This window comes from Microplitis mediator, chromosome 1, assembly GCF_029852145.1.
Source record: "Microplitis mediator isolate UGA2020A chromosome 1, iyMicMedi2.1, whole genome shotgun sequence".
NCBI classification, from domain to species: Eukaryota; Metazoa; Arthropoda; class Insecta; order Hymenoptera; family Braconidae; genus Microplitis; species Microplitis mediator.
This window is the reverse complement of record NC_079969.1, coordinates 11,542,422-11,569,016: the sequence shown is the minus strand read 5'-3', so window position 1 is coordinate 11,569,016 and position 26,595 is coordinate 11,542,422. Positions and strand designations below refer to the sequence as shown.

The window sequence follows — 26,595 nt, the reverse complement described above, 5'->3', positions numbered from 1 at the left end:
TACTTGTACATTTGCATGAAATATGATAGCGCGTGCGCTGTTGATAAATTTTCTTACTCTGTCTTTCTGTCGAGTTACGTTTTTCCAACTACCGTCTAAATGCTCACCGGTTCACATACATACATTTAACTAGCCAGTATGACGCCGGGAATCGCTACGTCATGACGGAATCACTTCCTTACACTGTGATCTGTCTTTTATTTTTGTATTGTGGTAAAAATCAAGTGAGTGCAAAATGTGCTCATATAAGTTTATAAATGAAAAGTCCTCTGATTGTACTAAAAAATAGTTTTCATCAATGAAACAAAAATAAGCAATGCAGTTTGTGTTGTTTATGAGAATTAATTCTTCAATTTTATCATAGTAAAAAGTGTCACACCCCGTGAGAACGATCGAGGTCCTAATAACAGGCCAAGGACTAATGTTTAGTGCACGCGGTAATGCCAATTGCTTAAACTCTGATTTTAAACTCTTCTACGTGTACTGAAGTGATATCTATGTCATGCATTCCTTTGTAATTGAAAATATTATTTGTTCTATTTAATACGTGCAAGTAACGGGAATGATAATCAATAAACTAAAATGTTTAGTTGAAAAATTTAATATTGTTATAAGCCAAACAAACTATTTGAACAAAATGTAACTTAATAGATTTTAAATATCAATTATTTTCTAATAATCGATCTGAAAAATCGAAAAATTGAAACGTTTCTCTACAATCACTTCATAATAAGATACTTGAAGGAAAAAGTGAGATCACCTTTAGTTTTTAACAATTAAATGATGCAAAATATATATGATATTTAAGAAATACTTAACTTTGAACATAAGTATATACATACTTCTCTGAATATAGGATCTTCTCATTCATAAATTTGTTTTACTGTAAATATGTACATTTCGCTTTAACAACAACTTATATATTTGATCCTTAAATTTATACTAGAATCCGGTACATAGAACACAGACTTAAAATACCAAAGTAGGAAATGAAAAATCTGAAAATTTTTATATTATTAATGTTAAATCAAGTCGTATTAAGAATTAAAGTTATATTTTTGAAAAAAGTATCATGAAGTCCATAACAAAAGTATAAAATATTTTAAATTCTAAGCTTATAACCTAAAATGACGTACCAATAAAACCAAATTTTTGTGCATAGTTTTTCTGTTTCTTTTTATAGTTAAAATATTTTTAAATCTTTCCATTTTACAAAGGAAATTATAATAGAATATTTTATCAGTTAAATACTATGTTGAACTGTAAATTAGTAACTTAAATTTTCACGATAGTTATTTTCGAAATAAACAGTTTTGTCAAACTTATCTAATTAATATAAAAATAACTTGCTCACAGGAATTGATCATTTTCTTTAGTTTATAGCTTTGCCTACTCATCGATGAATTTTATTTCGAATGAAACAATCTTTTTTAAATGAAGTAAAAACGAGATTCCCTCCGTGGTATAATAAAATTTTTTGAGCAACGTTTTCAACGTCTCATTAATTTATTATTTTCTTTTCTCATTGTAAAAATAGAATATTGAAAAACATAAGAGATGCTTTTGCTTAACAGGTAGGATTGTCTCCCAATAGTGCGACTATCGGGACTCAACGCGAAGTTGAAAAATAAAAATGTTACAAGTAGATATTTAAATGTAGTGTTCATGATCATGGTTGAAACGTAAACAAACAAGGCGTTAGTACCTTCTATCACATTTTAAAGAAGAGGATCAAGAATGAGATAACGTAAATAGCTCAGCAAATAAGAAATACAATTTTGTAACATATAAAAAACACTATAGCCTTAACTATATTAGGTTAAAGCACATTGAAAGTAACTGAAAAGAGTTAAATTAACTGTTACTACAAGTTTAGTTACTCAAGTGAACATGGGCAAGAAAATCAGCAAACTCAAGCAGGACACAATCGATAGGCTAACTACAGATACATATTGTAAGTATTTTACGAAAAAAAATATTCCCAGTTTTTCTTTTTTTTTCTTGATATAAATATCTTGATAATTATTCGTATTTTTTTTATATAATATGAGGGTTTGCGAAAACACTTGTTTACATTTATGAGAAGAGAAAATTTATTCTTTTCTAAACAGAATAACGTACTACACACATTTTTTCGATGTACTTTGTCGTTAGAGTAATTATTAACGTCAATGTGTATGAAAAATTCCATAACCTATCTCAAGAAAATTTTAGAAAGAGTATAATTATAGTATTTTATTCAATTCTCAAACATTATATCCTCAAACTGTCCGCATAATGAGATAAACATCGCTTATGATTGATTACAACATGAACGGTTTTATATATTTGTGAGCAAGTAAATTATACAGTTCCTCATGTAAGCTTTTGAAAGGATCAATATACATTCAGATGATTCCTGTAACAATCAACTAAGTACGAGATTTAGATCATGATTTAACTTCGAAATTAATCGAGTGAATAGACTTCAAGTTTATCCTATGAGGTATAGTACGACATGTGTCCTAAAATATTAAGCGTTATTATACTTTAACGTAAATTTTTTTACTTTGGATAAAAGCAATGTCTTACAAGTATTTTGGTATACCCTTCATCACCATTACTCGATTTGAACATTCTCTTGTAATGCGAATTACCGTAAATTAACCACGAATTTTCTGTAATTTACAGTAAATGCATCGCATTTTACGACAAATTTACTATAGTTTCATCTACCACAAAATACGGTAAACTTACACACATACATATACTCGGACATCATCGTGAAATTAGTCAGGATAGCTTCCTAGAACCTCAAAACATCAAAATCTGATAGAAATTCGGTTTTTGCAAATCGGACCGAAATCAATAACTTCCCAAATTTTGGAAAATTTTCAATTTTTTTAGCGGGAAGTTAAAAATTTTTTTTTTCTGGGGCAAAAAGGCCCCTTCCGAAAAATGATAAATTTGTTTTCTCTTTTTCTTTAAATTGCATTCATTGTTAAGAATGTATTTCTTTCTCTTGCCCAGACAGGAAAGTACAACGGGCCCAGGCTTGGTTCAATTATGTAGAACTCTAGGCCAAACTTGTAAGCCAACCTTGTTCCAGCCTTGGTAGAAGTCTGAAATGATAACATCGTGCCAAGCCTGGTTGCCAGCCCTGACCCATGCTTGCTTGCCAGACCTGGCCCATGCATCGGAAAAACAAATAAAATTAATTAAAAAAAAATTTTATTATTATTAACCTACTAGAGTTTGTGATTATTAACGTTTAAACTATTTAAGTGAGGGAAATGACGTGAAAAAAACTCGGTGAAAATTCTGCTGGGCTCCGGGCGCAAACTGCCATCCTTCTGATTGCTGGGTCCGAACGATAGCTACTGGACGAACCTACTAATGTTGAACTGAAATTTTTATATGATCTACTTATTCATTTTACTACAACCACTCGGTTATATGAAATATAAAGAACAATTTAATTAATATTTTCGGTTAAGAAAAAAAAATAATAATTTCCCTTTATATTATAATCACATAATTTTTAAAAATAAAATTTATTAAATTTAATTGATTATTTATCAAGAACCCAGCTTAATTATCTTGCTCTAACACCATTATTAAAAATAACATTTATTATAAAAATTCATAAGTTATTTCTTAATTAAATTAATTTTTATAAGTAAAATTATAAAATTACGGTTGATGATTGCAAATAATAACGAACTTAAAAATGTATTAATTATTAGTTGTAAATAATTTCAATCGGAATGTTAAAATATTTATTAATTAAAACTTATTTAAATTAAAAAAAAATCATTATTAATTTAAAAAACTATAATAATAAGTTAATTGAATAATTAATAAAAAACCTGGGTTAGCCAATTCTCCCCCAAGGATGGGTAACTATAGGTATATCCAAACTTGCATAATTCTACCTTGGCCCAAGTCTGGGTTGCCATTGAATGATCAAGGCAGGGGAACCTAGTCTTGGCTTAAACTCGGATAATCATTGGGTCGACCAAGGCTAGGTTACCCAGTCCTGGCCCAAGTCTAGGTTTCTATTGGATGGCCACGACCGGAGTACCCAGTCTTGGCCCAAGCCCGGGTAATCATTGTAACGGCCAAGACTAGGTTACCCAGTCCTGGCCCGAGCCGGGGTCACCATTGAATGGCCGAAGCTAGATTACCCAGTTCTGGCCCAAGTGTGGGTTTTCATTGAATGGGCAAGACAAGAAAACCGAGTCTTGGCCCAAGCCCGGGTAATCATTGTAATGGCCAAGGCTAGGTTATCCAGTCCTGGCCCAGGCTCAGGTAATGGCTGGGATGGCCAGGATTAGGTACCCATTTTTGACCCAAAAATGGGCCAGTATAGATGTGCCAAAGCTAGGTTCCCCAGTGCTGAGCCAAGGAAGGCCCCTTCATTCAACTCTGGCAGCTCCTGTATGGGTGACAACTATTTTAACTTTTATATTACTCAAAAAAATTTTTTTAAGGTTTAATAAATCGTTTTCTCACGATTATATTAATTACTAATTATTATTTAATATGAAACGATTCCATATATCTCACTTATCATTATTTTTAACCCAAAAATCGTGTTATTTAATTATTTATATTATAGATAACTCAGTTTTATTTTAAAAATTTATCAATTAAAAGAAAAATTGTTTTTGAATATTTTTAGTGGCCAAATTTGCCCCGGGCATAGAGAATCAGCCGAAAAATCGATAAGTATATCAAATTTTTTATAATTTGACGATAAAAATATGAAAAAATCATTTTTTTAGAATTTTTGGTTGGTCCATTCGGCCTCAGGTGTCATGCGTAGGGCTCAAAATGTACAAATATCTCAGATTTATAGTAATTAGATGAAAAAATCTGTCTATCGGTTGACCCTGCGGGCCAGCCTTAAAACTTCCCGCTGTTGTCGAGCTCGAGGAGATCGAAAACATTGTTGTGAATACATTTTCGAGCTCTTCGAGCTCTAAAATTCTTTTGTATGCCATTTTTTTAGAAAAAAAAAACGTTTTTTAGCATTTCCTTCTCCAACGATATCTCGCGAACGAATTAACTGATTTTGATGGTTGAGGCGGCAATCGACGTATTTTATTGAGTTCTGGAGCTGATCAGATTTTGGGATTGTTTAATTCAGTTGTTTCAAAGATATTCTTGAAAAACCGTTTTTTACCATTTCTTTATCCCACGATAACTCTCGAACGAATCACCCAATTTTGATGGTTGAGGTCGCATTCAATGCGGCTTATAAAGTTCTAGAGCTGATTAGATTTTGAAATTGATCGGATGAGTCGCTTCCAAGATAATAGAAAAAAATCGTTTTTTACCGTTTCTTTCTCCAACGATATCACTCGAACAAACTAACCGATTGAGATGGTTGAGGTCGCATTCGATGCGGCTTATAAAGTTCTAGAACTGATTAGATTTTGAAATCGATCATTTAACTCGTTTCTGAGAAATCAATAAAAAACTAAAAAAAAAAAATTTTTTTTTTCGTAATTCGGCAATATTTTCGACTTTACTTGATCAAATGATCTGAAATTTTCAGACAAGTTGATGGCCAATAAGCTTTTTCGATTGCCACATTGATCATCCAAATCGGTTTATTAGTTAAAAAGTTATAGACCGGTCACATACACACATACACACACACTCACACATACATACATACAGACACTCGGACATCATTCTAAAAATAGTCAGAATAGCTTCCTAGGACCTCAGAACGTCGACATGTGATGAAATTTCGATTTTCGTAAGTCGGGGTGAAAACAATAACTTCCCGAAATTTTGAAAATCATCGATTTTCTTAGCGGGAAGTTAAAAAAAAATTGTTTTTGATCAAATTTTCAGGGAGCTTTCTTGTCCCGATCTCCCCTACCGTAAAATACATCGATTTTTTAACGTAAAATATGATCTATTTTCCAAATATGGTAAATTTGCCAGCTGTTTCACGTTAGGTTTACCGTAAATTTACAGATATTTTACTGAATTTTGGTGGTTAATTCCCTATAACATAAATGCGGTAAACCAACGGTAGATTACGGTAAATCACATGTGCCACACCCATACGAAGTCTCCGTTAATGAAAAAAATGCCGTAGGTTGGCTGATGTCGGACAGCCATCACTCAGCCAAGCATTGACAATTCGTAATGGCTCAAAGCTGATTAATTACCAGTAGCTGGTTAATTTTTTATCAAGATAGCGTAGTCAAATCGAAGTAAGTTTATATTAAAATTTTTGAATGTATATGTCATGTCATTACTGGTTTCATATCAGAGTTCACTTCCCGTAAAAAAAGCGCCAGTCATACGACGCTGCTGATGGATGGCCAATGAATGGCTACTTATGACTGGTTCGCAACATTGGGCCATTGTTGGTGAATCGGAGGTCCATGATTGATTTTTGTTAAATGGAAATTTCTACTATTCAATTATTAACTATTAAAATGATTTATTTGTATAGTTTTTTAGGTAGATTTTTCTAAAATCTAACTATTGTATTTGTCCTCATGATCGATTTTTCAAGGAATTTTGTCACAACCTATCATAAATAGTTGAGGAAGGTTCAAAAATACCATTCTTTAAAAAAATTATATATATATGTATATACAATTGAATTCAAAGCTGGGCTAAATCGGTTGATTAGTTTAGGAGCTATGGCTTTTTGAAATTTTCACAATTTTTCGAAAAAATTAGTTTTTATCCACTTTCAAGTTCATGTAATTCTTAAACTAATATTCATAGACCATTTCCGCAAACAATATCTGAAAGCTTGTCTAATAAGCTTTAATTTTTTGCTTTAAACTTTATGGTTTGACCGTTTCTTTCAAAAATTTGATAGCCTTGAAAATTTTATCGGAATCAAAAAATGTTGAAAATATGGTTTTCATTCCACATAACTTATGCATGTCCCATTATAATCCAGTTTCGTCAGTTGCAATTTATTGTGAACAAAATAACTTGTAAATTTCACAGCTATTTTATATTTCAAAAGTATTTCTTTTATTACTTATTATGTTTCAAATGTACCTGTACGTCCAATAGTTATTACTGGTATTGTCATTACGATGGCACCCTCAGTTATTATCGGATCTTAATTAAATTTTTTACACTTATTTTATAGGCGATTATCTTGATAAAATTCTTTAACAAAAAAAAAATCGATTATCTAGATCAAATTCGAAGATGAGCTAAATCAGTCGATTAGTTTGAAGTAATGGCTGTTTGGAATTTTCACGATTTTTCGTAACAATCAGTTTTTAATCACTGTTAAATTTTATATAAAGTTAAAACTAATATTCATAGACAACTTCCGTCAAAAGTATCTTAAAGCTTGTTTAGCAAACTTTAATTTTTTATTTTATACTTCATGTATTAACTATGTCTTCCAATAATCCGATAGTCTTGAATGTTTGGACATAATCAAGAAAATTTGAAAATGTTGTTGTCATTCTGGATCATGAATATTGTAAAGTGAGTGAATGAACAAAAGGAATCTGGTTTAGGTGTGGTAGAATTAAACAACTAATAATTACTCAAAATTAATAGATAAATAATTTAGATCTTTACTTACACTTTTTTGTAATAATAATAAGATGCATGCCAGGACTGGTTGGTGGTTAGGATGTTGGAAAAATACGCATATTTAAAAATATAACAATAATTTTATTTGTCACAGCACAATATATCACTGGGTTACCAATTAAATCGTCGATTTAATTTAATAATACTGTTAAATGTCTGAGCTCATGAATACGTAAATGATTGAATACAAATTATTGAATTGAGCTCGAGTGAATAAACGAATTAAAATAATTAAGTTGAGTTTAATTGAACACTGAGTTGATCGCAAAAATGTCAGAATGAAAAGTAACATGAAATCAGAGGTTACCGAGCGAAGCTAATTATTGAACACATTAATAACTATTTTTAATAGCACTGAATGCATAACTAATTTAGTTATTGAGTTTTAATAATAATAATGATCACTTAATTGAATTGAATTGAATGAGCTCATAATAAATTACACTGATTTTAATTTATTTGTTGAACACGTGGTAGCATGATAGCAGAGACTACCGAGCGAAAAATAACTTTAATTTAAGTTAGAAATTGAGCATAATGATAATTAAATAAATAATAAAACTGAGTCTTTTAATTTTAATGAACACTTGAATTAATTTATGAAATAGTAGTTAAGCACCTGTACGATTTTCCGTCGAAATAACCTCCTCAGGAACAGGTTGTAGATCACTGGAATGCTTGATGTTTTTATTATTTATTTTCTGAGCTCCGGTGCTCGCAATTATAAAAACAATTATATTTTTATATAGAGTTACGAACTCTTAATGTAATTAATTAATTACTTTTAATTATTTACTCGAGATGAGTGCAGATTTAATTGATTATATAAAACACGTGGTGTCACTTGAAATTATATGAACGCAAGAAGCATGGCGTCGGTCTTCTCGACACGAGGCAGGAAATTCATACGCGCATGCGTTGCACTGCGCAAGTCAAGTTTTAATTGCTAGACACTAGGCCCAGTAGGTGCTGCCTCTATTTGCCGGAAGTGCAACTACATACAAATTTGAATGTAGTTGTGATTACGCAACAACTTTATATACTTGAAACGGTGAGAAGTTAATAGTAGAGAGCGAATGCAACTAGAGTTATACACGGATTTAACCGGTAGCGGTTAAACACGCGGTAATTAATTTGTAATAAATTAGACGAGAGCGACAATCATTTTATCCTCAATAAATAGTAGCTTTAATGTACTATCTAATTATTGAGAATAATTAAGACAATAATTCAGCGGAATTATTATTTTAATAGCTGTTAGCAACACAAGAATACATATCAAAAATGAAGCGGGTTGAATGCACGTGGTAGTTAGTACGACTGCACGATGTAGAAAGAGATGTTGAGATGGCGTCTTCTTCCTTTGTTGCCGTTCGGTGAGGACGTGTGCAGCATGGCTGCACTAGCGAATTTTTCCATTGGCTTAAATGCGCGGCAACAGGAAATAGGTAGCCGACAATTTTTTTGATTGGCCAGCTGGTAGCGGGGGTCTTATGCCGGCTTGAAACCGCCATGAACGAGAATTGTATGTGCCGGGCCCCAATAGTGAGTGACCCGGCACTTTTCTGACCTTGAAGTTAGTAGCGAGTTCGGCAGCTCCCGGACGTAGTGAAAGTACACGAAGCTTTCAAACTGATTATGCTCGTGACTGAACAAATATATTTTCCATTATAATTTAATTCCGTCAGTTATATTTCGTTGTGAATAAGATAATCTGTAAGCTTCAAAAATATTTTATATGTTCCGAGTCTATATAAATATATATATATATATATACATATTGTAAAACGTGGAAAATTCGACGTTGACCCGTGGTTTAAAAATTATTTGAAAGAATGACTGGTTATCCGTTGAGCAATAGATTTGGTGACATCAATGACGAAAATTTGGACTTTGATCGAGGAATTAATCGAAAGGAGGGATTGAGGGAGATCCGGTCAAGACGTTGATCGTGACGGACACGTTTCGAGATTTTGAAAAACTTCGAGTGGTGATTGAAGAACAGTTGAATCGCGAACAGTAATCAATGATGAACAATGAGCCGTTTGTTTTATTGAACAATTGAATTGGCCGAAGCATCGGCGCGACGTGATTAAGTGACGTGGTAATATTCGCGCGGAACCATTTTTTTTTGTGACGAACAAGCGAAGTGCGCTGTTGTGCGTTTATTTCATAATAACGAATATTATTTAATTATTTACCTATGGTTAATGAACGGTGATAATTTGAACGAGTGATTGTAATAGAATAAATTATATTATTTTATTTTATGCGAAAAATTTCGGAGAACCGCGGATTATCTGTCTCTTGTCCGTAACGACAGTTGAGTCTTGGTCGAGTCAAATACTCTGACGTCACCCGTCAAGTATTTTGCTAAGACGTGCAGTTGTATGTGTATGATCAATTTGTATGCCGAACAGGAATGAACCGTAGGATATATTGAGTTGGTTTTTTTTTTTTGTTTATTTTGGTTTATATCGAGTCTTAAGCCGAATTCCGGCGACTTTTATTTTGTTTTGCTTTATAAACTGATTATGTTTATTTATTATATCGATCAAGTTGGTATTTGGTTGAATATACGCTAATTTTATTTTTTTTTTTAAATCTGAAAAATTATTTTACCGTAATCGTAAGTGCCTGACCTTTTCCCGATCCGCTACCCTGAGCCGTATTATAGGAAAACTGTCTGTTGGTGGTTATTGAATCACCTTGCACCCAACTTTAAATAATTTGAACAAGATTGCCAACTTGTAAGTGTATTCGGACCTCACTCCGGTAGACTCCTAGTAGTGAAAATTCAGTTACAATATATATACAGTCATACCTGAGTAAGAGAAAACTGGGTAAGCGAGAAAACTCTGTAAGTGAGAATAATTCTCGGGTCCCGGACTTTGACCCCCCAAAAACCTCTATAAGTGAGAAGCAAAAACCTGTATAAGTGACAGTCATTTTTCTCGCCCTGACCTCTATAACAGAGCCTCTCTTGCCTGTACCTCTATAAGCGACATTTTAACACTGGCAATGTATGACTCATTCTTTATTTTTCAGGAACTGTGTGTGTTTTTGTTTTCTTTATAGTTCGTAGAACTCATAATCAACTAAATTAACTAATTTGTAATGCTAACTACAGTTGATAAATATTATTTGCAACGGAGGGTTCGGTACAAACAATGTCAAATCAAAAAATAAACGTCTTGTCATTAAGTGATAAACTTAGAATTGTGAATGCTTTTGAATCGGGGAAGTCACGTCATGGAGTGAACTTGGATTACCAGAATCTACCTTTTATAAGATTATTAAATTTAAAGATTCAATAAAGTCTCAGTGCTCCGAGGGACACGGAAATATTAAGAGGAGCCGGCTTTCTGAGTTTCCTCACGTTGAAAAAATTAAAGATTATTTGATTTTATTATAAACTTATCACTCTAATAAATTATATTTACGTTGTTTATAACTAAATATTTTGCATATTATTAAATAACCTCTGTAAGTGAGACAGACTTTTCCTATACCTCTATAAGCTAGAAACTCGGATTAGTGAGAAACCTCTATAAGCGAAAAAAAAAAAAATCACGGTCCCTTGAATTCTCTCTTAACTAGGTTTCACTGTATATATTGTAACATGATGAAAATTCAACATCGACCCGTGGTTCAAGAATTATTTGAATATAAAATTAACTATAGTGACATCTATGAGAAAAATTTAGACTTCGATCGAGCAATCGATCCAACGCATGGATTAAAACAAGAGGTTCGGAATAGACTCTGTACTGAACGGCCACGGTTTTGTTTTTCAACGATTCGACCCTGACTAAATGAACAATTTTCGACTCCGACGTTTGAGCAATTTAAATTACGACTTTTAAGATCAATCCGAGAATGAACAACGAACAATTAATCGCGACAAATAAATCCCGAGTGAACAATATACCGCCTACTGTGAACAAACCGAAGCAACGGCGTGAATCAGAACAAAGTGTACGAGTGAATTTATTATTGAACGAGTAAGACGCGTTCGTGTAATAATTATTAATTAAATAATTGATTACGCGTAATGATTGTATGATCATGCAATTTAACGCGTTACCAAAATAAAATATTATTTTATACTTTATTTAATTCATTCCAGTATTTCTGAGAATTGCGGATTATCTCTTTCTCATTCGTTGCGGCAGCCTAGTTGTTACACCATATTTTGAGATCCATTCTCGAAACAGTGCAAGTGCGACAGTATCTGCGTCTCCATTTTTAAGTGCCACGGCTTCTGGAAACCGGGTAAATCTGTCGACGATCGTCAGACATTTGTTGTAGCCGCGAGATACTGGTAAAGAGACTAAATCGATGTGGATATGCTCAAAACGTTGCGTCGGTAATTTAAAACGTGCGAGAGGTGATGACACGTGACGATGAATCTTGTTTTGCTGACAATTTATGCAAGCTTTTGACCCTTCTCGACAATCTTTCTGGATTGATGGCCAAACGTAGCGTTTACTCACCAGTTTCTAAGATGCACCATCCAAATAGAGTGGAAACCTAAACATGCAAACCTTCTCAATAAGACAAATTATAGATAAATTGAGAAAAATATAGATAGTCCGAACTGGGAATCAAACCCAGACCAATTCGGTATCGCGCCGAGTGCTCTACCAGTTGAGCTATCCGGCACTATACTATATTTCGTTCAATTTGATCTATAACTTATTGAGCCACACCGTCCATCGTACGGTAATATACAATTTGTGCCAAGGTGTGCCAAAGAGTGCAGCGCATTGAAAACTTTCTTTTGAAGTTGACCAGAAACGTATGGACGTGGTTTACCTGATGAAACATCACAATAAACTATGGCCGGATGGTCGTCGAAACAATACGTTGCCACTGTAGTGACGTTGCTACGTTGACAAAAAGATCTCCTAGTTCAGGATCGTTCTTCTGGGCGTTTACCAGCTCGTGCGTGGTAATCGGCGTTTAAATAGCTTCAACGAGCGACAGCGTGTCTGAAACGATGTTCTCGTTCCAGAAATGTGTCGAAAATCACTCTTAAACTGGCCAATAAAGTCTAGGCGACGAAATTGCCACGGTGATGCTCGTTCAGTACGTTGCTGAAAAGCAAAAAGCAACGGCTTATGATTGATGTAAATCGCAACTTGCTCACCTTTGAAAATATGACGGAAATGTCTGACAGCTTCGTAGATGGCGTGAAGTTCACGATCGTACGTCGATAATTTTTGAATGGAAAGTTGAAGTTTTCTGCTGAAGAAAGCAAGCGGTTGCCATTCTCCGTCAACTAGTTGTTGCAGAACTGCCTCAATGGCTGTGTTTGATGCGTCAGAGAAAATAGCCCAAGTTGCGTCGTCGTTTGGACGCACAAGCATTGCAGCGTTGGCTGATGCCTGCTTTGCGTTGTCATAAGCCTGTCGGAGTTCTGGTGTCTCGACGATCAGCGTTGGTCCTTTAACTTTTGGTCCCTCGAGCAATTTATTCAGCGGCGCAAGGATTTTTGCAGCATTTCTGATAAATTTCCTGTAGAAATTTATGGTACCTAGAAAACCACGTCATACATAGATCGTACTAGGGAATTTTAGGTTAATAATTGCGTCTACCCTGTCGGGCAACGGCTTGATACCTTTGTTGCTGATGTGATGACCTAAAAATTTACCAGCTCGTCGTCGATATACGGGAAGACAAACGGTAGGTCTCGTGTGGCCTCATCGATGAAACTTTGGAAAGTTTGCGCGGCAATTCGAAGTCCGAACGTCATGTATGGGAATTTGAACAAGCCAAAAGGTGTGATGATGGCTGTCTTCTCGATGTCTTCTTCGGCGACGGGAATTTGGTTGAAGGCTCTCACCAAATCTAGCACTGAAAATATATTTTTACCGTGCAGGGTTGCGGTAAAATCATCGAGTCGTCTGACTTGGTAATTATTGTGTATCGTGCGCGCATTGAGTGGTCGATAGTCATCACATGGTCGCCAGTCTCCAGATTTCTTGGGTACAAGATGGAGTGGAGATGCCCAAGGACTGGTCGATGGACGTGCGATACCCAGTTGAACCATTTTGCGAAGTTCTTCTTGCGCAATTTTCAATTTATTTGGCGCAAGACGTCGCGCTTTACACGATACTGGAGGTCCCGATGTCGTCATGATATGATGCACTGTTGAATGCTTCTTTGCTGAAGTAATTCCTTCATGGTAAACTGTATCACCTTCAATTAATTTGATGCATTTTGCATCCAAGCGTATTGAATCCACGCGAGTTGGGAGACCAATGGAGCCATAACGTAATTATTTGTGTTTGGGGTCGATTAACAAGTTAAAATGACTTAGAAAATCGGCTCCAATGATTGGTTTCGTGACTTCAGCGAAGATAAATCTCCACGTAAATTCTCGACGTAAACCGAGGTTTAATGAGAGTGATGCAACCGTATGTTTCGATCAGCGAGCCGTTTGCTGCATGAAGTTGGTATCCTACTGGTGTAGGCTTGCATTTCATCCGCCTGTATGGATAAACAGAAAGATCTGAACCAGAATTCACGAGGTATTGAGTATTCGTGGTTAGATCAATGACGAATAGGCGGTTAGAGAATGCGAGAGAGTCGCTTTCCGCCACTAGTAACTCTCGTTCACGTTTCCCGAAAACATGCAGCCTGGCGTACATTTGTACGCGGTTTTACCATACTTGGTGTGGCAATAACAAATACCCGTTTTCTCAAGCTTGCGTGGCTTTGATTTGCTTCGGGGGCGTTGGTTTTGTTTTCGAGCTGGAGATCTGCCATCGTTCTGGTCGAACGCTGTCGTCAGTGCTGCTACCTGACGAGATAATTCACTCACTTGTTTCTGCAGTGCAATCGTCTCCTGCGAAGATGATGATGAAGCTAAAACAGCGGTGTGAGTCACCGGAAACATCTCGTGTAACTTGTCAGCTGTTTTGGTTAACTGGTCGATGGTGGCAGTTGATGGAGAGATAGCTAGAAGCTCTTGTGTCTTCTCGGGCAAGTTTGCCAGCGATTTAAGATGGCGGAGGAACTGTGATGGTGATCGGTCACCGATCGCTTCGCCATCTAGAAGCTGACGCAGTTTAGCTTCTTCTGATTTTGAATAACACGCGATGAGCGTGGCTTTCAACTCGGCGTATGGCGTTGTCGTTGGTAGGTTGATGATGAGGGTCTCAACCTCACAAGCATACTTGGTGTCGATGAGAAAAATCGCGTGGTTGAATTTCTCTCTCTCAGTTGCTACGCCGTGGATCGCAAACTGTGCTTCGAGCTGCGCGAATCATAAACTCACTCGCTTCGAGTGGAAGGGAGGTGCCTTGAGCGAGTTAACAATCATTGGTTTAGCATTAACAAACTCATCGCCTACCTTTGGATCGGACATAGTAAATGTATGAAAAACACTAACACAATAAAATTAACACCAAGCTTATAATACCACTGTAAGCGGATTAGCGTCCGTCGAAGCTGATTCACCGTTTAGGAATGTTCGAGACGCTTCGAGTCGCACGAAAATTATCACTGAACGAAAATTGAACGCGAAAGATAATTTTTATTCACTGTATTTTACACAGGAATTCACTGATCACTTTTATCACAATTTAATTTGCACCCTGATGGTGTTCCTTAAATTATAAACTAGTCCGGCATATGTCCAAAAAGCCCCGCAATGCACCAGCCGTGATAAAAAGCTTGCACAACACTTAATTTACGCACTTCACTGTTGTAAAGAACTCGCGGAATTAATATGTCGCGATCAGATATCAGTGAAGACGCGAAGTTGTACACTTAACAAGCTATTTGTCACGTGGAACGTGTGCACGAAATAGCGTCCTCTTGAGAATTACGTCGGGCAGTCACCAACCCGACTAGAATTTCTTCCTGATTTGCCTGAAGTACCATAAGGACCTTATCAGGTTAATATAAGGTTTGCCTTATTAGGGCAAACCTGACAAGTTCCTTGCCAGGACCTCATCAGGATATCCTTATTCAAAAAAAATTTATTTGCCATCAGGTCAACGTGACGAGTTCCTGATCAGGACCTCGTCAGGATATCCTTATTCAAAAAAATCTGTCTATCGGTTGACCCTGCGGGCCAGCCCCAAAACCTCCTGCTGTTTTCAAGCTCCTCGAGCTCAAAGAGCTAGAAAACATTATTGTAGATACATTTCCGAGCTCTTCGAGTTCGAAAATACTTTTGTATACCATTGTTTTCGAAAAAACCGTTTTTTAGCATTTCTTTCTTCCATGATATCTCACGAACGAATTAACCGATTTTGATGGTTGAGGCGGCAATTGACATATTCTATTGAGTTCTGATCAGGACCTCGTCAGGATATCCTCATTCAAAAAAAAAGTAATCCCATTCCGTTAAATATTCCATTTACAGGCTAAAAATTGAACAAAGTACAACAGAATATTATATAAAAATCACGTCAATCATTGAAGCAAAGATTTTTTACTTCTTCATCAGTTATTCTTTGACATCATAATGAATATTATATTTACACTTTCAAGATCACATGTGTATGTCAGCGCAGTGGATAGCATCGAGGACTTTGAATAGGAAGGACGCAGGTTCGAGCCCAGCAGTCATCGGGATTTTTTCTTCAATAAAAAATATGTTTACTTCCTCTAATTAATGCTCTCAATACAATAGATAGCATTCTCGATCGAATTAAAATTCTTTTATTTTTTTTGCAATTTAAAATTTTTTTTTAAACAATTACTAATAAGGTCATCCTGATAAGTATTTGATAAGGATATCCTGGTAAGGACCTGATAAAGCAATCCTGATAAGGATTTGATGAGGATTTCCTGGTAAGGTCCTGATAAGGCAATCCCGATAAGGACCTCATGGGTCTTAAGCGTTACATCCATATCAGGATCCTCGTCAGAATACCCTGATCGGGACGTTATTTGAAATAAGGTTAACCCGATAAGGACCTCGTCAGGCCCTTATGAAAAATTCTAGTCGGGAATTTAGTGACTGGGATAAGATTCAGGGAACTTAATCACTACGATAAATAATTTATCTGACTCCAATTATTAGTGTTAACAAAATAATAAACAATTAGTTTTATTTTATGAATTATATAATACAAGGTAATGCTAGTCGCATTAGATATGTGTTAGCTAGTTGCCGTGTGTCTCTCTATTGTACGTGTGTACTGTACTGTGTACTGGTGGGTACTGTTGCTACCAAATATCGTATCCGCGTGGGGGAAATATTTGGCGATCGATGACGATCGATGATTGACGGACTTATCCAAAATTATGAATATCAATAATGTAAGTAGTGACGTAGTCGCTTCATATATATATATATATATATATATATATATATATGGGCAGATCCATTAATTCTCGACGAAAGTGTGCGCACTCAGGTCAACGATTTTGATGCCGATTTTTTCCTCAAAAGTATACCTTAAAAAAAGACGATCCTGAAAATTTTGGACCCGATATAATCAAATCTGGCCGCTGGAGAATTGTTTGAATTTTTAAAAAAGTCGATTTTTCACTGATTTTCGAATATTTGTATCTCAGCTTCTATATAACTTAAAGACTCCTGTCCAACGGCATTTTTCTCAGTAGACTCTCTACTTTTAAGAAAAAAATAAGTATTTGGTCTAAACTCAAATAGGGCTTAGCTGACAGCCTCTAACTAACGAACTGTTTTGGTTAAATTTTACTTATTTGTAAAACACTAGTATACGTACAGTGTTCGAAGTTGAGGATCGACCAGCAGCTAATGTCTTCTATTGGGGTATACTTTAGTAGAATCTATGCTATTTTTACTTCATTGCTTCTATTAAATAAAGTTATAGCCATCTGAAACCAATCAAATTTTAAAAAATTGCAGTTTTCAGATGGCTAGAGCTTTTTTCTCGGAACTTCGATTTCCTTCAAACTTTCAGGAAAGTTGCTTTATTATGTTCCTAAAAAGCCCTGAAAATCGGGGCTAGGGAATCGAGCTTGTATTCAAGTTATGAATTTTTTAATATTGCCAAAATTGCGTTGTTGAATATAATATTCGCTGATAATTTCTTACATATCTATCGAATTATTCATATCTTATAGACAAGTGAATTATTAATATTCTCTGTACATAGATATTGCTGCTGTCAGTAATCATTTGAGTAACGTCTCAAGTAAACATTTTACCCTCAAAAGCGCTATCGTTCTTATATTGTTTGAATTTGTTTCAAAAGTCGCGCTCGGGCTACTCTGTTACTCAATTTATCCGCCTCGTGGCGTGACTGAGGTACCAATGTTATCATACGCTCATGAAAGCATTGCAATCTACGTTGAAGTTCTCTAGGTATGAAGGTCTACAGTATTTAGAAATTTTTATGTGTTTAATTTGGAGTGTTTAAACTATCAAAACTTGAACCAATGGATAAGTGTTACATTGATCAGTCACGCCACGAAGCGGATAAATTGAGTAACAGAGTAGCCCGAGCGCGACTTTTGAAACAAATTCAAACAATATAAGAACGATAGCGCTTTTGAGGGTAAAATGTTTACTTGAGACGTTACTCAAATGGTTACTGACAGCAGCAATATCTATGTACAGAGAATATTAATAATTCACTTGTCTATAAGATATGAATAATTCGATAGATATGTAAGAAATTATCAGCGAATATTATATTCAACAACGCAATTTTGGCAATATTAAAAAATTCATAACTTGAATACAAGCTTGATTCCCTAGCCCCGATTTTCAGGGCTTTTTAGAAACATAATAAAGCAACTTTCCTGAAAGTTTGAATTCGAAAATCAGTGAAAAATCGACTTTTTTCAAAAATTCAAACAATTCTCCAGCGGCCAGATTTGATTATATCGGGTCCAAAATTTTCAGGATCGTCTTTTTTTAAGGTATACTTTTGAGGAAAAAATCGGCATCAAAATCGTTGACCTGAGTGCGCACACTTTCGTCGAGAATTAATGGATCTGCCCATATATATATATATATATATATATATATATATATATATATATGTGGTGGTTCAGCTTCACTCCGCGAGATGGTATCTACAACTCGCGCCTCTCGCAGTATCTCGTCCCTACACCTATTTCAATATATAACATTTCCAACATGTTACTTCCAACTCGGCGTCTTAGGTGGGGTAAACGATAGACACACCTAACTGAGGAGTCTCAGCTATCGTATACTTAGACGAAACGCCTCTCTCCCCACAAAGTCATTTTTCTATCTCTCCTCTTCTCATCCTCTCTCACAACGTTTCACTCTTTAGTAGTTGGCGACTTAGGCAGTGATTATTGCAATCTAATCCTAAAGTATCGTCGCCAAATATATATATATATATATATATATATATATATATATATGTATAAATTCTTAAACGAGTGATATTTTTAAAAAATCTACCTAAAAAGCAGGGAATACACGAAAAGAAACTGCTAGTTACATTTACGATGATAACATCGTAATTTTTTCTATCGATTATCATAGTGTTGGACTATACCTTTAAAATCATTATTTTTACGAGGTAGTATTGGAAATTACATTAAAGGAATAATACTTTAGACAAATAATACAGTCTTAAGCTCTTTAGTAAAAATTACGATGAGAACATCGTAAAATTTGAAGTAATAGAAATTTTAAATAGAAGTATATAATAATAATCGCTAGGGTGTTGGATTCGAACACGAGACCTTTCGAGTGCGAAGTGATCGACGCCTCAGACCACTCGGCCACAGAAGGGCCACCTAGTTTAGGTAGTTTTTAAAATCCATATGTAACATCGTAATTTCTATAACTCTCATCATATTAAAACAGAGGCAGCACTGTAATATTTATTTTATTCAATAGTAAATAGAAACATAGTTTTAGAAATGAACATGCATAGTCATTGAATTGAAATTTTTATTTTATTCTTTTTACAATGTTAACAGTGTAATTTTTGAAATAATTTTTCATCCAAAAAGTCTTTGTTGAAATGACGATGTTAAGTAGTAAAATAACCCTGATTAAAAAAAATGATTAAAAAGTATTTAAAATGATTTGTTTTTTAATCATTTTAAATACTTTTTAATCCTTCAAATCATTTCTAATCCTGTCTCTTATGGACATTTAACGTGTGAAATCATTTTTAATCATTGTTTTTAATCAGGGAATAAACCTACATAGTAAATTTTAAATTATGACATTTGAAAATTGATGCCAATAAAAGTATAGTCCACGATAACGCTGTTAACATCATTAATTTTAGTGAAACTTTCTTTCCGTGTAATATTAAAGATTCCGCTGTTCTTGATTTCTTTGTTTTATTACTAATGCTATTGCATGAATTAACTACGGACAATTTATAGAAGTGTCATCAAGTATTGATTTCAAAAGACTTATCGTAGTCACAAAGATTTACAGTGTTTATCATATTTTTTCCACTTTTGTTGATACTTTATCAGTGATTTAATGAATTTCGAAGATTATAATCCAAACATTGCTAAACAAAAATGGAATTTTAGAAATTTTAAAAATCTACGAAACTAACAATAACAAATGATAGCCAATTTCTTTATTCTGATGACTGCATTATTTGACTTCACCTCAGTCTGTCATGGATGCATATGATTTTTTTTTTTTCGTACATTTTTCTCGCCCTCTTAATTATCACATTTTCAAGAGCGGTAAAAGTTTCAACATCACAATTAACAACGTCTGTTTTTTTTGTTTCAGTTACTGAGAAAGAAATTCGACAGTGGTGAGTATGTTTTTACGTCCGCAAAAAAATAAAAAAATGAATAAATAAAATTATTTATTTATTAATAACTAAAGTCTAAAGTTAATTTTTTTGTTAGGCATAAGGGGTTTCTCAAAGATTGTCCTGATGGTCTTCTAACAGAACAAGTAATTTTTAGATATATATAATTTTACATGTATTTCTGAATATTATAACATTTTGACCATTTATTTTTAGGGATTTATCAGGATATATAAGCAATTCTTTCCACAAGGAGATCCATCGAAATTTGCTTCACTTGTATTTAGAGTTTTTGACGAGAACAATGTGAGGAAATATTATTTTTTAATTCAATCTTGTGCTATTTTTATAGTCAGTAATTTTGTACATGCTTTTAACTCGATACACACTTGTGACCAATTTTTTAATATTTTTTTTTTTTGACTATTTTTTTTTTTTTTTTTTAAGGATGGAACGATAGAATTCGAAGAATTCATAAGAGCACTTTCAGTCACATCTCGAGGAAATCTCGACGAAAAGTTACACTGTGAGTATTTAAAAAATCATTCGAGAAAAATGTAAGCAATATCGAGTAGACATTAAAAATTCTACTCTCTAAATATACATTGAAAAAATTCAACAGATTAATTTTATTGCTCCAACCAATCAATTTTGTTATTCCAACAACTCGATTTTGTTAACATAACAAACAAAAAATTCTGCTTTTTTTTGCAGAACAAATTACTCTTTTTTTTTTACTCTTTAATAACTATAATCATAATGATTTCACCATACCTGCACCGAAAGTTTAAATTTGTGTTCCGTTTAAAAGGAAGGAAGTGGTTATTTTCTTTTAGAAGTAAACAAATGATAAAAATTAGTGCAATTGCCATTCTTCACACAAACAGAGGAAAGAATTTAAACTTTTAGGTAGACATCTGGTGAAAAATTGTACACACACTACGGAGAAAAGTAGGACGTCCCAACCCACATGTTGGCCATCCTCGCCTAAGGCTCGGGTAGGCAATTATACACATGTGTTGAAATTTCCTACTTCCCTCCCTAGGTGCGTAATATACTATTGCATATGTGAGATGCATTAAAAATGATTAGCACGATTATATGAATCGATGTTTTAGGGGCTTTTCGTTTGTATGATGTCGATAATGATGGATACATAACACGTGATGAAATGTACAACATCGTAGATGCAATATACCAGATGGTGGTAAGCTTCCTTAACTTTTAATCCATTCAAATATTTCAAGGTTGACATTATAAACTGATATCAGTATTTGAAATAAGACATCTTTTCTGTGGCCGTTCAGTAATGAATAATAGCAATAAAAATTCAGACAGTATACGGGTCTGCCACTTTTTAGTAGAACATTGTCGATCTCAACAAACTGTTTGACAGCAAAATGACTTTCGAGCAGATACACAATTCACTCTTTAAAATCAGTCATCACATTCCATAGCAACAAAATGACAAATTCCAGCCTCTACACGTAGTGAATTTTGTAGCACACTTTTTGATACGCTTAAAGTATAAGAACTACAAAATTAATGTTAAAATTAACACAAAATTTATGTTGTTATCTCTCAAACTAACACAAAAAATATAATTTGAGTAATAAATTAACTACGATTGTCTATCCACTTAAGTCTTAATCCTATAAAAATCTATTTAACTAACTTTCTATATACTTGAAATTAAATTTTTTTAGGGTCAACAGCTGCACGCAGAGGACGAAAATACACCTCAAAAAAGAGTCGATAAAATATTTGATCAAATGGATAAAAATCACGACGATAAACTTACCCTTGATGAATTTCGAGAAGGTAGTAAAGCAGACCCGAGAATTGTTCAAGCTCTTTCACTTGGCGGGGGGGAACCTGGATAAGATTGATTTAAAACTCAAAAATCACATAATAATAATTCTTAGATTATTTATTATCTTTGTTATTGTTATCAACAAGCAATGTTTAATCGATTATTAATTTCTGAATTTAAGAAATTGAGTTTAAATATATCTCTACTAATTGAGAAATCTAAATCAAACATTAATTCTGTTATATTAATTCGTTTTTTTTTCTTTTAATAATCATCGTATAAATAAAAAAGCTCAATGATTTTAACTAAAAAAACAATAAATCAGTAAGAAAAATATAAAATATTCGTAACAGATGTAAATTGGAACGTAAAAGAAAAAAAAACAACAAATATCGTTGTTGACTTAAAAATTTATGTAGATAGATGATCTATTTTGGATAATTTCAAATTAATGTTTTTGACAAATTAAGAAAAAATGGAAATTGAAAACGATTTTCATTTGTTTGATAATATAGGGAAGAAAGTAATGACGTTACAAAGAAATAGAATAAAAAAAAAAAAACGAAAAATATCATTAGGAACAGTAATCTTGAAAAGATCGGCCTACTAATAATATATATTCGAAGCATTCAACTGAAAAATTAAGTATAAGAAGGTTAGAAAATACATTTTTAAAAAAATTATTACCATCCAATCAATGGGCTTTAATTAAGCTCAGGTTATGTTTTTATTTAAATCTCTACCTTAAGATTTTTAAAGTTAATGATCTCATATACACCCAAATCATGTAAACGTCCTTTATTTATATATACACTCGAAATCATTTTACAGCGCACAAAAAATTGATTTATATAATAATATTCAATATTTTTATTACATTAAATATAAATGTTCAATATTTTAAACATAGCTCATAAGAATAATTCTCATACTTTTTGTCATTTCAAAGAGTTATGAAAAAAAAAAATAAATAAATAAAAAAAATTACTGTCACTTTTACGACTATCAAGATTCAAAAATCTTGAACCTATCGTTCATAACAAAAATTAATAAAGTTATTGCGTGTTACATGCTTTTATAAAATAATAGGCTATACAATATGTGATATATTATAAAATCCGTTTTGTGTTGAATGGTTAGAATTTGATTCATTCTCAATTAATCTTATAAATTTCCGATATACTATGTCTTACACGCACTACACTTTTTAAATTTTTCTTCGTAACCATCGAAAAATAATTAATGTTAAATTTTTTGACTAAGTCCGTAGTCAATCGATAAGTGAAGCAATAAATCTTTTGAAAAGAGGAAATGTGAGAAAGTTTGAATTTTTCATTGAAACTCTTTACTTTTTAATAGTATTTAAGAAAATAAAACTACCAATTCAGTGATGATTCAATACTTGTGTACACTTTTATTACTAATGTCTTGAATTAATTTCAAATCAAATTATAATATATAAATATTTATTCTCTAAATATCTGGATTTGTTCGTCGATATTTGAATCCATACTCCAAATTATACTCAATTAAATAAAAAAAAGTAGAGATAAAAGCTAGAAAATTTTAGACGCAAAGATGTTTCATAATAGAAACTCAAATAATTGTTGTCTGCTATCAAAATCATTATTCAGTTAGATAAAATTTCTAAATTCTTAGAAATTACCAGTGATTGTGAGAAAAATTCAAACAGAGTGATGTATTTATTATGAAAGTTGTTATAGCCATAGTTATCAATGAACTAAGTAAGTCGATCATTATACTTTTTTATTGTTCTTGTAATTAATGTTTAAATATTTCAAATCTTATCTCGATTACGATCTTACAAAGATTAGTATGTGATATGCAATTTCGAATATTTGTTGTAATAGTCAATAATATAGTTTTCTTTATCAATCAGTAATTCTACTTTGGCTATTGAAGAAAACAAAAAATGTGTTTGGTTTCGTGTAGGAATTCCTGGATAAACCCATTGGAAATAGTTTTCTAATTCACAAACCTATGTAGTAAATTATGAGTAACTGAATTCATATAACAAAATTACATAGAAATAATTGAATATTTGAATGCATACATAGGAGGCTTATATAAGAATAAATTATTAAAGACCTTGTATAGTTTATACTCTACTTGAGACGGTATGCATTTCTATAAAAAACAATATGGGAATTCATATAAAAATATTATAAAAGAATTCATGTAAGAATTGATGATGGATTTCTGTATGCGACTTTTTGAATGTATGTGAAAACGTGTCAATTAGTTGACTTAAATAGCTCGAAGAAACTATAGACACACTCTTTAAATGAACAATACGCATTGGAAACATTAATTAAAAGTTATAAACCATTGTAAAATTAACTTTAAAAATTTTCATTAATAATCACAAAATATAAAATCTTTCAGTCAATAACTTTTTGAGAGTTTCGGGTGTATTAGCTACCTAAATATAGATAGCCACGAAAGTAATTCAATCAGTCTTACTAATGTCAACGCTTTACACACCCTTAACAGAAAGTAAATGTGGAATTATTATGCAAGTGGTTCATATTTTTCATTAATTTTGCAACCAATTTATAATAGCATTCGAATCTGATGAAAGGGCGTAGCAGGTTAAGCATATGAAAAGTGCCCCCACTCCGAATTGATTACCCTTTAGGAATGTTATGTAAGTATCTTTCATGAAGCTGCTTACCAATTTTTAGATAAAAATATTGATTTTTACACCAGATATAAAAAAAAACGAACAATCGTAAAAATTTTTTTTCTCGAGAACTACACGGAAAAAAATAAATAGAACTGGCTACCATGTCAGATAGTAGTCAGTGCCATCTGTAGAAAAAAAAAATCTGTCTATCGGTTGACCCTGCGGGCCAGCCCCAAAACTTGCCGATGTTTTTAAGCTCCTTGAGCTCGAAAACATTGTTGTGAGTACATTTTCGAGCTCTTCGAGCTCGAGAATACTATTGTATCCCATTCTTTTCGAAAAAAACCGTTTTTAGCATTTCTTTCTCCCACGATATCTCACGAACGAATCGACCGATTTCGATGGTTGAGGCGGCAATCGACGTGTTTTATCAAGTTCTAAAGCTGATCAAATTTTGAAATTGTTTGGTCAAGTCGTTTCAAAGATATTCGCAAATAACTGTTTTTCCGCATTTCTTTTGTCCGCGATATCTCACGAACGAATGAACCGATTTTGATAGTTGAGGCGACAATCGACGCGTTTTATTGAGTTCTAGAGCTGATTAGATTTTGAAGTCGATCGTTCGTGTCGTTTCTGAGAAATCAATAAAAAACTAAAAAAAAAAAAACATTTTTTTCGCGTAATTCGCCAATATTTTCGAATCTACTTGATCAAATGATCTGAAATTTTCAGAAAAGTTGATGGCCAACAAGCTCTTTCGATTGCCGCCTTAACCATCCAAATCGCTTCATTAGTTAAAAAGTTATAAGCCGGTCACACACATACATACCCACACACACACACACACACACACACACACACACACACACACACACACACACACACACACACACACACACACACACACACACATACATACAGACACTCGGACATCATTTTGAAAATAGTCAGAATAGCTTCCTAAGACCTCAAAACGTCGACATCTGATGAAATTTCGATTTTCGCAAATCGGGGTGAAAACAATAACCCCAATTTTTCGAAAATCGTCGATTTTTTTAGCGGGAAGTTAAAAATTGAGATAGCAGTGGGTCCTATCTACGTAGTACTGGCTACTCTATACATTGTACTCAGCACCATGTCGGATGTTGCTCACTACTACCCTACATAGTACACTCTTACATATTGCCCAGTTCTATGTACGTAGCAGCCAGTCGTATGTCAGATAGCAAAGGTTACTTTTTAAACATATTACCGACTGCTATCTGCAGATAGCGCCTGCGTCTATGTCAACATATTGCTAGTTACTGTGTATCATAGTAGAGAGTTCTATGTAAGATAGCAATGAGTACTACCTGAGATATTTTTTTCCGTAAGGACTTAAATAATTTTTTTTAGGGATGGCGCTAGTATTTATTATTGACAACGAACAAATAAAATTATTACCATAACTAAATTAATTATGACTTATTCAACTACGTTTACGTATTTAAATATATAATTATTAATTATATATGATATTTTTTTTTATTTGTTTATATTTAATTATATTACGTATTTAAAAATATAATTACATCATATGAGTTCGTTAATTGCTGAACACTTAAATTTTTAATTTTATTTTATAAAATAAGTTTTTTTCATTTATGGAAATAAATTAATTATAATAATAATTATTATTATTATAAATTTACTACCGTAAATCAAAAAAACTTATTTTATAAAACAAAATTTAAAATTTAAGTGTTCAGTAATTAACGAACTCATATGATGTAATTATATTTTTAAATACGTAATATAATTAAATATAAACAAATCAAAAAAATATCATA

General features: G+C 33.2%; 1 protein-coding gene across 4 annotated transcripts; it reads left to right on the top strand.

Annotated features, from left to right (window-relative positions):
- The first annotated feature begins 132 nt into the window (after positions 1-132).
- On the top strand, positions 133-25,678 carry LOC130672154 (frequenin-1). Of its 4 annotated transcripts, none has more exons than XM_057476531.1 (8): positions 133-437; positions 1,575-1,954; positions 20,282-20,306; positions 20,404-20,452; positions 20,523-20,612; positions 20,754-20,832; positions 21,425-21,513; positions 22,013-25,678. In XM_057476531.1, exons 2-8 carry the CDS (start codon positions 1,891-1,893, stop codon positions 22,187-22,189), a joined length of 573 nt encoding a protein of 190 aa, XP_057332514.1. In that variant the 5' UTR covers positions 133-437; positions 1,575-1,890; the 3' UTR covers positions 22,190-25,678. The 4 variants fall into 4 exon arrangements, with proteins under 4 accessions (XP_057332514.1, XP_057332506.1, XP_057332497.1 ...); XM_057476523.1 differs by having other exon boundaries at positions 133-514; XM_057476514.1 differs by having other exon boundaries at positions 133-639.
- Positions 25,679-26,595: the final 917 nt, after the last annotated feature.